Source organism: Electrophorus electricus, chromosome 4 (assembly GCF_013358815.1).
Source record: "Electrophorus electricus isolate fEleEle1 chromosome 4, fEleEle1.pri, whole genome shotgun sequence".
Lineage (NCBI taxonomy): Eukaryota > Metazoa > Chordata > Actinopteri > Gymnotiformes > Gymnotidae > Electrophorus > Electrophorus electricus.
Window position 1 is genome coordinate 27804066 of NC_049538.1, and position 14322 is coordinate 27818387.

Below are 14322 nucleotides of genomic sequence, written 5' to 3' on the forward strand. Positions count from 1 at the left end.
TCCAGAAGTTAATGTGAGAATACTGAACAGTAGAACCTTACACTGAAACAAGCACTACTCTTATGCTGAACCCTGAATTTTGTTCAACCTGTGTGTGTGTGTGTGTTTGTGTGTGTGTGAGTGCGTGTGTGTGTCTTGTTTGTGTGTGCGTGCTCATGTGTGCGTACTTTTGTGTGCGTGCGCATGCATGTGTTTGTGTACGCTTGTGTGTGTGCGTGCGTGTCTCTTGTGTGTGTGTGTGTGTGTGTGTGTGTGTGTCTGTGTGTGAGTATGCACACACTCTGCATGAATGCTTGCACTGCATGTGTGTTCCCATACTGAGATGTATTCACAACAAGTCACTGCATTACCTTAAACATACTGGTTAAGTGTTTTGTTTTGACACTGCAGAAGCCCCTAGGGGGGGATTTCAAGGTGAACAGCATGTAACTGTAGGCCTATCAATCTCATTGTATAATTTATGACTATGTTTAATGTGCTTTCCCATGTTGAGGAGTCATGTTGAGAACGCTTTGAAAAATTTGCATTTATATTGATCAGTGCGTTGTGTTCCTCTAGACCATGAGGCTAAAATCTGCTATACTGGACCTGAGCTGACGTCCAGGCGTTAGGCTGGACCTGAGCTGATATCCAGGGGTTAGGCTGGACCTGAGCTGACATCCAGGGGTTAGGCTGGACCTGAGCTGATAACCAAGGGTTAGGCTGGACCTGAGCTGATAACCAGGGGTTAGGCTGGACTTGAGCTGATATCCATAGGTTAGGCTGGACTTGAGCTGATATCCATGGGTTAGGCTGGACTTGAGCCGATATCCAGGAGTTAGGCTGGACTTGAGGTGATATCCAGGGGTTAGGCTGGACCTGAGCTGATATCCAGGGGTTAGACTGGACCTGAGCTGATATCCAGGGGTTAGGCTGGACCTGAGCTGATATCCAGGGGTTAGGCTGGACCTGAGCTGATATCCAGGGGTTAGGCTTGACCTGAGCTGATATCCAGGGGTTAGGCTGGACATGGGCATTATCTCCCTTAGCCCCACTAACTGGGTTAGCGCCAGAGCCTGACAGCCATGTGTTTAGTGCAGGGCCCCCCACAGACCACGTTCTGATATCCCCATATAATACATATGCTTCTGTAATCAGACTTCTTGTTTCAGCTTGTTTCATGCTCTCTTGTGCTTTTGAATACAAGACAATCAGTAAACGATGTTATTCAAAGCAATAAAAGCATTAAAATCATTAAGAAATGTCTCATGAAGCTATAGCGCCCCACTGTGGCAAAAAGAAAAAGTGTAACCAGAAAATAATTTAGCCTGAAGTTTTGGGAGTATATATATACTCCTGATATACTCATGATATATATATATATATATATATATATATATGTGTATATATATATATATGTAGTGTAGGGGTTAAAATCTATTTGATTAGGTCACAATTGTTCCACTGAAACACTGGTGCATGTAACGTTCCACCAAAAGCATGTGCGTGTGTTCGTATCTGTGTGAGAGGGAGAGAAGGCGTCTCCATCTCATTACGTGGCCTTGCTGTGTGCAGAACACCCAGAGGATAAGCAGCTCCCAGTCCACACAGCCGCTGACCACCCCTGTGGTCTCAGTCACCACACCAAGTCTACCACCACAAGGCCTGGTCTACTCAGGCATGCCTACTGCCTATAACACTGGTGAGTTTCTTACGCGCCCCCTCATCCACCTCATATTTATACACACTGACATTTGGACTCATCCTTAATTTGTTGCTTACTGAGAGATTTGCATGGCATCATCCTTCTAGCATCAGGTATTGTGTGGAGTAGTAAGCCCACATGGCTTGTCCCATGCACATGCAAGCACACACCCTGCAGTGTGAGTGTTCTCCCGAAGTGCGGAGGTGGTTAAGGCGCTCGCTCACCACCCGGGTTGTTGTTCCAGAATATTCCCTGAGCAGTGCTGAGCTCTCCTCTCTGCAAGGCTTTGGTTCTCCAGGGCTCTCGCTGGGCTCTGTGTCGGCATGGCAACAGCATCAACTGGGCCAGGCAGCTCTCAGCTCGCTGGTGTGAGTACAACACATACTTATATTCATGCAGGAAAACGATATGCACACACACATAATACATGTACACGCACATTAACACATGCATGCATGCACAAGTGCACACAATAAAAAACATCTGCGTGCACACACACAAACATGCGCACGCACACCCCGGCAGAATGACAGAATTTTAATTTCATTCTGTGCTTTCTCTCAAACACGTATGTCTCCGCATGCAGTGTGTGTGTGTGTGCGTGCGCGTGCGCGCCGCTTTGCAGTCGTGAATCAGTAACGAATCAGTAAGGAATGTCTCTCATGTCTCTGCTCAGGGGTGGTGGTCACTTACCTCAGGCCTCCAACCTCTCCATCAACACCAGCCAGAACGTCAACATCAAATCGGAGCCCATTTCACCCCCGCGTGAGCGTGTCACCCCATCCGGCTTCCCCCCACAGCCCCCCGCTGCCCGTCCGGACATGGGCCGCTCACCTGTCGACAGCCTCAGCTCCTCCTGCTCATCGTATGATGGCAGCGACCGGGAGGACCACCGGCCCGACTTCCACTCGCCGCTGGCCCTGGGCCGAGGCCCTGTGCCCGGCGCTGACGAGCGCCACAGCCCGTCTGTCAAGCGCATGCGCATGGACGCCTGGGTGACATAGAGGCGCCCGGGGGCCCGAGCTCCAGGCAGCCGCACGTGCAGGCGGGCGGGCGAGGGTGAGCCGGGCGAGAGGTCAGAGGCAGGGAGGGTCCTAATTGTTATTATTCTATTATTATTATTTAACTTCATTTTTGTTTCAGAAGGAAGGGAGCGCTGAAGGAAATTCTAAATGACCTGACCTATTGAAACTAAGCAAAGAGAGACACATCAGTCCTTTAGTAGAGAGCAGAAGCCCTGTGGTCTAGGCTGGCTTGAATGCTCAGAGCTGGGGTTATCAGGTACTTAATGCTGTGCGCTTTTAGCCAGAGTCCAATACGTAAGGAAAATAAAGATGATGTAGTGAGACGTTTTCGATCGTGGTAGTTGCGGGTCTGGTCCGGCAGTTGTGGTAGCTGTTCTTGCTGTTGAATTCACAGGTTTTGAAACAATCCCGCTGGGCTGAAGGGTGAGCTCTGAGCTCTGACTGCTGGCCTCTTGACATAATCCTCTAACTTCACATACCCTAAGAACGTAAGTCACACGCTAACTTATTCACAATTGACCATATTAAAAGGTTTTTGGTTTACAATGGGAGTCCAATGTCTAGAATGAGATCACAGTTGTTTTCAAGCTTAGGATATTAGCTATATTGTAACATAGGAAAGACAAGTCATACAACTTTAGTGGGTTTTTTTTTTGTTGTTGTTCAAAAACAAAGCATCAACTGTACAATGTATTCATGATACATTTTTAAAGAATAGAAAATAAATGAAACGCTAGCCCAGGTGAACTGGAGACGAGAGTCCTCAATTTAATGCAGCTTAAACAAATCAACGATAAAATAAGCCAAAGCCTCTATGTTTAAATTCTGTTTTGCTGTAGGTTTAGAAAATCTCATTTCTACATTCACTATTCATTTCATTCTTCTTCTATAATATTGTCTTTGTTACAAACTATGAAAAAGAAAAAAATCTCCATGCAAACCAGACCTTGAAACAATATCTAAAGCCATGAACACTCGCTGTTCTGTTTGTAAATTAAAGATTTGAGCCAAACTTTTTTCCTTTTGTTATGTATATAGCAACTTTAATATATATCACCTTCGATGTAAGTACGTATGTATTGTACCTTCACCAGATTGAAGAAAAAAGTATATTTTTTGTGGATTACTGCCAGGTTTACAAGGCAAGATCCTTATTCAGTAGAGCATTCACTGGTTAATATTACTATTTTGTTAACTATACTGTACTGTCTTCAAATCTGACTTATTGATAATAATAATCAAAGTGTTTTTATTTGAAATAAGGTTTTTTGGTCGTTTTCCCTTTAATGATGGTGAATGTCTGTCCTTCAGAAATTGTAACAACAGTGCTGTAACTTTCAAACTCCGCTGTCTCGTTTTCAGTTCCTTTGGTTTTTGTAAAAGGATCGTTATGAAATGATTTTCTTTCTTTTACTGTACACACACTGCCAGCTCTAAAAACCAAGGACCTGTTTCGAGCTCCGAGGCACTGTCCTCTCGATAGCCAATCAAAGACACGCATCTCCTCGATAACGGACGTATGATTCGTGGATATATATATATATATACTGTTTGGCTTACATCTCAGTTTATTTGGAGTTAATTTACACCCTCAGCTCCTATAGTTTGAGCCCCTCTTCAAAGGCACTTCTTATCCACATATTGTAAATACTATAACCTTATCAAAACCTAATACATACGTGCTATGTACAGAACACAACGTCTCTTTCCATGTGCGTTTGGTGAATTGGCTTGGCAGAATATCGGCCGAGGCGCTCCAGTCTGAGGAGGGCGCTGCTGTAACTGCTGCCCCCCTTTATGTTCTGGGGCTGGAGGCAGGCGTCCGTCCCTGCAGGCCGAGATGCGTCCCCCCGCTGCACCGCGTTGTCCCGTGGCAGCGACAGTCGTGCCCCCCCTCTGACCCCCCACCCCCACCCTACGCACCGTCAGGGGCTTCAGCAGCAAAAAAAAAAAAAAGACCCTTTCAAACGCCAGACGAATGCAAACCCACCTCTCTGCCGGACTGCACAAGCTCGCACCGTCGGGTTCGCCGTCGGGAAAAAGGAGGCTCCCTCTCTTTAAATTTGCTATCTATTTCCCCCCTTCTTTGTGTGTTTTCATGACCTCCCTGCCGTTATAGGCACAGCTGCAGCGTGGCAATAAAGCTGGCGATAATCTATGCAGTCTGCAAACAGCACACAGGGCCGTGGAGGAGGCCTCTTACCACAGCATTCACGCTGATAGGTCTGATAGGGAAAAAAAAACACACCAACTTTGTCACATGCCCATATATGAGGATACCTAGCATATGATTAACATGCTCGGGATGCAGTTGAGAAAATGACTGTTAACCTTAAGCCCTTAAGTGCTTGCATATTACGCAGGTGCACATTTTATTGGCAACACTTTAATCACCACCGAAAGCCATTTTACCACTGAATTACCTTAATAGGAGTCCTTTCGCTATCTAGCACATTGAAGTCTCACTCTTCTTCACGGGAGACTTCAGTTCAGCTGAAAGGAGACGCTTGGAAGTCCACGTTTTTATGATGTCCATCACAATCGACGCCTTTCAGGGTAGACAAGCAATAATGTAATTACACCCGTGCAGTGGGATACACTGCTCTGCAGAGTAGTGACATACAGGGCACTCAGACTGCAGCGAACACACACACACACACACACACACACACACACACACACACGCATGCGCGCTAGCTCATCATTAGGAATCAGGGAATTTCTAGACTCTCTCTTGTGCACAGTTAGAGCCTTATTCCAAAGAGCAGGTGGTGTTCCAAATCCAGCTTGATATTTCTCATCAACATTAATTTCATCCCCAAATGAATAAAAAAAACCCTGAAAACATGGTTATCGTGGAGAGATTAAACACAGTCACTCCTTGTTTATCAGTCCCCAACAAACACACAAGAAAAACATAGAATTACATAGAAATACACAGAAATCCATAGAAATACATAGGGAATCTAAAGGGAGGAAGTCGCTCGCTTTGAACTGCGTGTTGCTCACAATGTGGTAAAATGAAGAGAATGTGAAATGGAGGGAAAACAGTTATTTGTAGAGAACTTTCTTCACTTTGCTGTGCAAGATTACACTGCTTTGCTTTATGGCTTTTCTAAAACGGAACTCTGTATTTGGTAATCGTAGTTACTAGCTCACTTCAAGAAGCTGTTTACGGTTTGGCCACTCGAACCGTTTGGCGGCACAAGCTGGACTTTGTTGCCATGAAATGAAATGTTTCAGATAAAAAAAAAGAAAGTCAAGAGAAACGTTTAAGCTCATCTGCATTATATTTCCCTTGAATGTGTTGTTTTATCTTCATGATACAATAAATATTCTAGTGAACTTTTTATTGAATGACTAAGATATTATGCTAGAGATTGTTGTACAAATTTGTATTCTGCATTCACTTAAGTAAAGATATTGGCTTTTACTGTGTAACATAGGTTCTCTTGCTTATTCTGTACAAACTGAAGTGAAAATCCTCTGAATCTGAGTAGACTTTGTCCACCTGTGAAGTCCCGAACTTTAGAAATTGTCCACTTTATTAAAAACCTCTATGTACCCTCAAATATTAACTCTATGTGCCTTACTATTGCTACGCCGAGGATGTATACCAATGACACAAAAACATCTAACCATGTCCAGTGACCCACCCACTGTTACACAGCATTGAATGAATACACACAGTAATGATGGTACTGTACATCCAGGCAAAGTGAGTGAATGTTAAGGGATTTTGGCTGTGTTGGGAGCATTCGGGACATGATATTGGTCATTCTTGTCAGATGTTATTAGTAAATGAGGTGTGTGATGGATGAATGATTGCCTACTGAGTCCTATAGATAACGATTTAAATCATGCCACCAAAAAGTATACAAACTTGGTTATTTAAAAAGCAGTATATTATAGACTACTGGTAAACATTACATTTTAAAAACTTTATTTTTGGAGAATCTAAAAACACATTTTTTTTGCATTAGCGTTAGACAACAGTAAACCTGCTCCAGGGTTAAATGTTTAAATGTTATGACTGTTATATCTGAAATACCCAAAATGAAATGCTAATAATGACCAAATATAGTTTAAACATTTCCAACTTTTTCATACGGAATAACTTCATTATAAAAAGCTGCTATAATACTCCCATTATTCGGGAGTGAATTAAGACAGTCCTGAAAAGAACACAATCTGATATAATACACATGAAACCTGTTAGATAGTAACATGGCCTGTTAAAACATCTTACACTTACACTTTTATGTATAGCCCAAGTAACTGAACTCATTCTCTGTAGTATGCCCAAAAATCACATCTGTCTCCACAGGCTTGAAAAACAAATTTATTCCTTTGACATAGAAAATGTTTTTGCTAACACTTGCCCCATGGCTGTAAAATGGCTTTGAAAATAAGTGTCACTTGTTTTGAAACACAGCGGAACCTGAACAGGTGTGTTACTCTTCACAAGAAGTTACAATACATATCTAAAACTGGGCAACAAACCTTTTGTAAGTGCACCTTAGAGTACTTTTTACCCTGAAATTGTATCTGTATTAGAATTCTATCACATAGCTACAGAGCAATTAAATTTGACATGAATCATAATATTACTTATACATAAATGCCTTTATTACACTTGAAATGTACAATGTACGATTTTCGCCTGCATTTGGCTTCAGGAACATTCCCCTTCAGTGTCCAGCAGTAGTCTGCCAACACAGACGGACACTTTCCTTGTGGTGCTTTTCCATACCGTATATAATGACATGTGAGTATACTGGAACAAAACATTGGTGACAGAAAAATTCTGAAACCATATTTGAATTCAGCACGCAAAAATACACAACGCATTTTTTTTTCTTGTTGGCCAGGGACGTGTCCACTGAGATGACACATATAAGCGTTATTTCCGCATTCTATTATATATTGGTGTGACTGTTGTTGCAGAACGTAACCAGCAGGTGGAGACAAAATACTTAACTGCACCCATAACGCTTGTTAATAGTTGAACATTGTCACCTGCCACTTTTTAAAAGTCCGGAAAAAAGCAACGCGAAACAAAAGTTAATAATTTGGTCATTAATGGAGAAATGAATCTAAAATGCGTTATTAAAGTATATCAATTACAGTTATAATGTAATAAATACATTATAATGTAATACATTTAAATAATTAAATGCAATTATAAAGTAACAAATAGTAAAGCGATTATTCGATGCAGCTACATCAACAACTGCGTTGCGACAGTTTGGCTTCTGTATGAATTCTATAATCAATATGAAGATTTTAAAAGCGATTTAAGACGAAACCACATTACTTCATGGGATGGCAATTTTCGACTCCGCCCCTAAAAAACTGAACAAACAGGTCCAATGGGGCAGGAAACCTCAGAGTAATACCCAGGTAGAACTTAACAGTTTATCTGCGAACACTTATTGGTCATGTCTTACAAAAGGAAAGGCATCTGTTATTCTATTTAAACCCTGGAAATAGGTAAGGCCTGTTCACTTTTGATTTGTTATTGGGCTAGAACGGGTTGTAGAGAGCGCGTTTGCCTGTTGACAGGTGACTGTAGTCCAGGTGTTTGTTCAACAAATCGTGTTAAAATCTCCCACTCTGCTTATAGCACTGGATATGTGCCTCGGCACTTATTTTATTGACTAAAGCGAAGGGTTAAGCTGCCATGTAGCTCACAGGACCCGGACGTGTTGCTGAGTCTCGGGGGATTGTACTTCTCTGAATCACTGTCTTGGTCTTTTACTGTTTCGCGGCTGAAAACGTCACAAACTAACTGTGTTGCTGTCTTACATTTTCATTAAAATGTACCAGTGACCGCCTTTGGATGTCTGAGGGGGTTGTTGCGTGGTTGTTTTTGTTTTGTTTATTCAAATCGTGAATTGTAGTACGCTAAGCATGAAGACTCCAGGTTTCGTAATGTTTTCTAATGCGTATATTTTCTCAACTTTTACCGTTTGTGGCCATGGTTTCATTTCAAATAAAAATATAATGTGGAAAATCAATTAATTGCTTGTTCTGAGAAAAATGCTGACAAATGTAAGTATATAATAGACTATTCACCGTTGAGGCGTTTCTGCGAACAGAATCATAGTTGCACTGTAGAGAAAACTGAGCAACTTACACAGAAATGTGATACATGCACAGCACATATTTTGCACACACTGCTTTTGACACTTTTAACCATGTTTCAAACTCACTAGAGTCATGAGTTTGCCTCATGTACTGCAAGCTGAGCAAAACATAAACTGTGCACTTCTTTCATGGGTTCAGTTATCAAAACATAAACTGCAGCATTTCATGTGTTCATTTATCTATTGGAATATCACAAGTGCACAAACTTTTATTTTCTGTATGAGAATGATGGCACAAAACCTTTGTAAATGGTCATCTTTATAATCTACTGAGGTCTAGAAATGAATTGGCAGCATGAAGGCCTGTGTGTTTATTGCCCAAGGTCCTTCCGGTGTGCTAGAGGAAGGGCAACCTGTACTAACTGAACCAGTGTGGTGTGTTTGCCTTTAACCCTTCGAGTCATTTTTGATGAAAATTAGGTATGTGCTTTCAATTGGCGTGTGGGAAGCAACAGGGCCAAATGAACCATGAGGTATGCATGCATTCAAGAAACAGAAACATTCTAAAAAGGAAAAAACAAACAAACAGTAAACTCAGATACATTGTCATATCTAACATTTCTTTCTTTATTGTTACTGTCATTATGTAAAATGATCTTTAAAAAGAAGTGAGTGCCAGCACAGTTATTTTGCCAGCACCGTACAGTTGCCAAGGTCTTGGACTGTGATGTGTCTATTAACCAACAATCTGTCTTTTAAACCATGCCTATGCATAGAGTTTTCTATTCTGGCTAAGTAGGTGCAGAAGTTGGGTAATTAACTTGTATTTCTCATATTTGGCTGCTCACAATTCCGTGATACAGCGTGTAAAAATGAAAGACTTTTGATTTTGAATGGCCATTAATTATACAAGGCTACAAACAGAATCAACCAATCTGTTGGCTTTGTAAAGCACAACGTCCCAGACATGCACTTAGAAGTATAGGATTTACAGAGCATTTGCCCAACCTCACCCCATTCCACTTTCAGCCTCGTTCCACCACACTCCCAGTGCAGCAGCAGACCAGGCTGAACGTTGGTAGATCGTCAGATGCCTCAAGCCTAACAGAAGAAGCCAGTAGCTGTAGAGAAAAGGAGAATGCCAACCTTTACATACCAGTGGCATACCTGCAACAATGGCAAAAGCATGGACTACTTGGCAGAAGCAATTTGTGGGCCTGTAAATTTCTAAAAAATAAAAAATAAATAAAATAATAGCCCCTCCCCCGGGGGGTCTTTTTATTTCGAGATCGGGTCCTCTACCAGAGGCCTGGGAGCTTGAGGGTCCTGTCTAGTATCTTAGCTGTTCCCAGGTCTGTAATCTTCTGGATGGAGATCTCAGTTGTTGTTCCAGGGAACTGCTGGAGACATTCTCCCAGTTTGGTCACAGCTCCTAGTGCTCCGATTGCCACGGGGACCAGTATTGCCTTCGCCTTCCACGTCTTTTCTTCTTCTTTTCGGCGTGTGGCATTCACAGCCAGTGTAAAGGACCGGTCACGGGCTCTCGGGGTGGCTGTCACATATATTTTAGTCTTGTAGCCTTGTTAGAATGTGCCAGACTTTGCATCATACCAAATGCACTCACCCAAACCAAAGCCAAGATGTTCTAAACAGTGAACACCCCCACCAACCCAAAAACCAGCATACAGAACACATCATTCTGAAGCACTGGATTAGCGTAGTCTCTTTCATTTGAAAATAACAATCTTTTGTAAAAACAATCTACAAATATTCAACCATTAAGGCTATAAATAAATTATTGATTAAAAAGAACTGGTTTCATCCAATATGATCAACTGTGTTTTGTTTATTAGTTAAGAACTTATTCTGATAATTAGCTGCTGATCGTGGCACTCTGATCTATGTTTACTATAATGGTACAGGTGTAGTCCCACTAACCTTTTTAACTAATCATGAATCAGGGTGTCTGCTGCACACTGGTACTCAAATGTGCATAAATCTTAGATCCTCCCAAATGATAAGTTATTCATTTGGCAGTAGGTGTTTATTTATATAGTAAAAAAACTATATGCCATGTAATGCACACTAACACATTAAAACATTAATACAACTTTTATTTTGCCCACCAACACCACCCACTTCTTTAGAAGATCAATAAATCTTTGTCAGTGGTAATATATAGCTCATGAGTCAGTGGAGGTCATCCCCCACATGGACATTGAGACACATGCAGATACATGCAGATAACAATGATAAAGAAGCATGGAGAAATATAAATAAAAACAATAACAAATAAAAACAACAACACTTATCATGGTGGTAATAAATAACAGTGATAATTCAAGACAAAAAAGAACAAAGAGAAAAATAATGTATTAAAACTATAGCTAGTTACAATTAACATCACTGTCCTTAGATTTGTCTATGTCTGTGTATGTATATTAACATGTACAAGAGAGCATTCATGGAGAAGTACGTACATGTGTGGTTTGGTTATGGGTCTAGGGTGTATATGTAAATGTGTTTTTGTTATGGTTATTGGTGTATATGTAAATGTGTGTTTGTGTTTGGTATGGTTATGGGTGTATTATGTATATGTAAATGTGTGGTTGGTATATATGCAAATGTGTGTATGATGTATATGTTGATGTGTGTTTGGTATGGTTATGGGTATATGATGTATATGTAAATATGTGTATGGTGTATCTGCAAATGTGTGTTTGGTATGGTTATGGGTGTATGGTCTATATGTAAATGTGTGTTTGGTGTATATGTAAATGAGTTTATGGTGTATTTATAAATGTTTGTGTGTGTGTGTGTGGTATAGTTATGGGTTTATGGTGTATACGTGTGTTTGGTTATTTTTTAAAATTGGTGTCAGTTAGAGGAGTCATTGATATAACGCACTGAGTACCTGTCCAGGTTGTGTTGAATTCAGTTGTGTTTTTACAGAAGCTGAAAGCTTTTCCATTGACATCCAGTGTCGAAAACAGATAAATGACAAAAAAAAATGGATAAATATCAAAAGAAAAAGTTTGAAAGAATTTACTCTTGGCCCATAGGAAGGATTTATACTTATGATCCTGATAAATAGCTTTAAACATTTTCTCGGGTATCTTAAAACCTTTTCTAACCTTTCTTACTGTATTTTTCTATAATCTAATATCCAACTGTTATACAGTATACTTTGTCTTCATGAAAGGTGATCAACTGAAGTTAAAAACACTTCCGAGTACCACGCCAAACAAACAGATGTAAGTAAAAAGGCTGCTTTGTAGAGTGAATTTATTGTGTCTAAATGCTTGGTATGTTTTAAGACAACTCCTTCGCATCACGGTTCCCATGGTGATGCGATTGCATATGTCTCGTGGTTTTGTTGTTTTTTTTTTGCCTCCTTGTTTAGGTCACGCCCCTCGATTGCTTTCGCCTGTGTCAAATGATCCCTTGCTAAGCCCTTTATTTAAACCCTGTGTTTTGTTAGCGCCAGTGTTGGTTATTGTATGGTTATTGTAAGGTTTGTGACTTTTCTAGCTTGAGTTGTTTTTGTTTATTCATTTCGAGTTTCACTTTGCCTTTGTTTTTATGTTCCTGTGCTTTTTGCCCGAGTTGCTTTGTTCCTATCGCAAATCCCTCATGCGTTAGCATCTGAGCCTCGTTGCGTGCCTAACCAGAATATTGGCTTTGGAGCGCTTTTCTTGTTCTTTGTGTGTGTGTGGTTAATTTTATTACATTGTGTTGGTTACTACAGAATGCTTTATGGCTGGTCACACCTCTCACTTTATAATCTTTTGGTAAACCAACACTATACAGTTCTCATACTGATCGATGTTGCTGGTTTTGTGGGATTATTTATTAGTGGTTGTATGCTAGTCTACCAACATCTGATTAAAACATGAAAAGACAGAATATCCTGAGCCATTTAATTACAAACGCCTACCTTGAACCTAGCCGCACCTACCGCGTTGTTAAACACACCTATCTTATGGGTTCGTTTTCTAAGCTGTACAATTAAAGACCATGTGCTAGCATGCACAGGTCAATTAGCCACTATCTAGACTGGTCATGATGAGTGACTTTCTGACTGCAGGTCCACTCCTGACATGATATTATTTTGGTGGTGTACCATTCAGGATGGTGCAATTTATTATATTGAAATAGTAATCACATAGTTGTGTGACAGTGGCAATGGCCCTGGTACAAGTTTATGAGGTAGAGCAGCTGTAGTTTTTACAGTTGTCAGTGGCACTGATTGTATGCAATAAATGCATACAGTCGCTATATTTCTAATCATTATATAGAATATGGGCTTCTGGTTGTAGAAGCGACTGCATTTTCCCCCTCGGTGACTCAGCAGTGACAGTACAGCTCCTGTTGAGTGATGTCAAGCTCCAATTCCAAGACCTTTTTTTTACCATTATGAAGCAGTGCTCCAGTAATGAGGAAATATCACATGACTGGTACTGAGGCATTGCTTTCATGGGGGGGTGTTGTTATTATTGTAACTTCACTATTGTAACTTCTTTATTGTAACTTCACTAATATGCACTTGACTAACATTCTTTTTATTCTGTTTTTCTTCTTATAAAGTTTTCTCTAAGACGTCTAAGGAAGAGCAGTCAGAATGGAACCCAAGAAGAATGTTTTACTCAGACTGCGAGAGAAGGCCAAGCCCCTTTTTAACATGAAGAAAGGAAAGAAGGCCAAGAAGACCCCCCTGAGGTACAGGAGGAGTATCTCGGTACCGGACCTCCGATGCTCCAGCCCATCTCTGCTGGACTCTCTCGCAGTGTCTCCAGACCCTGACACAGCTTCCTTTTCTGGCTTAAAAAGACAGTTTTATCTGGATGAAGCCGAGATTGAAACCTCAAGTCTGGCTTACTCTGACAATTTCGTTGTCACAGATGAGCCACTTTCAGTCAAGAGTAGCAACCAGTTCACTTTCCCCGCGGACATGGATCATGCTTTGGAAACAGCACCCCCGAGTGGCCTCCCAAAGCAGCTTCCTGAACCATGCACGCCATTCTTATCCAAGGAAGTGGACCAGTTCGTCCTCCCAGAGACACTTTCCTTATCCCTGTTACCTCAGACGGACATCCTTTCAGCCTCAGAGAAGCCAGCTTTCGTGGAGGTCCCTGTTAGGAAGTTGGCGTCTGATAATACAGTCCTCAGCCTCCCAGAGAGACTCTCCTCAACTGCGTTACCCGAGCTTGACATCCTTTCGGCCACAGAGAAGTCAGCTTTTTTGGAGGTCCCTATGAGGAAGGATAGGAATGAGAAGAGGATGGAGGAGAGGGACAGAACCACTAGGTGGTATATAGATTACCTAGACAATGAGTCGGCATGCAGCACACCATCCGAGGAACGGTCCTGCAGCCCTTGTCTTCCTGAGCAGGAGCTCACTGCTGGGCCAGACAACATTCCATCACTATCCAGAGAGATGTGCATCATTGGATCAGCTGAGAACTTTAATGATGTCAGTTAACATATATCTATATATATCGGCTGAGAAGTTGCCTCTGTTTCA

The 14322-nt window shown here is 41.4% G+C and overlaps 2 protein-coding genes across 11 annotated transcripts in view; both read left to right on the plus strand.

The window, feature by feature from the left end:
* Positions 1-6281, plus strand: part of mef2aa (myocyte enhancer factor 2aa) — an 80347-nt gene extending 74066 nt beyond the window's left edge. For all 8 annotated transcript variants that reach the window (XM_035525156.1, XM_035525159.1, XM_035525161.1 and 5 more), the window contains 3 exons: positions 1555-1681; positions 1929-2052; positions 2361-6281. In XM_035525156.1, the coding sequence (XP_035381049.1) occupies positions 1555-1681; positions 1929-2052; positions 2361-2688 (579 nt within the window). In that variant the 3' untranslated portion in view covers positions 2689-6281. The remainder of the gene's footprint in view (positions 1-1554; positions 1682-1928; positions 2053-2360) is intronic.
* Positions 6282-8076: 1795 nt separating this feature from the next.
* The window catches only part of mctp2a (multiple C2 domains, transmembrane 2a), a 37247-nt gene continuing 31001 nt past the window's right edge, over positions 8077-14322 (plus strand). For 2 of the 3 annotated variants that reach the window (XM_035525312.1, XM_035525313.1), the window contains exons 1-3: positions 8077-8202; positions 12001-12052; positions 13386-14271. In XM_035525312.1, the coding sequence (XP_035381205.1) occupies positions 13420-14271 (852 nt within the window). In that variant the 5' untranslated portion in view covers positions 8077-8202; positions 12001-12052; positions 13386-13419. The remainder of the gene's footprint in view (positions 8203-12000; positions 12053-13385; positions 14272-14322) is intronic. The other variant, XM_027003983.2, reaches the window with a different exon arrangement.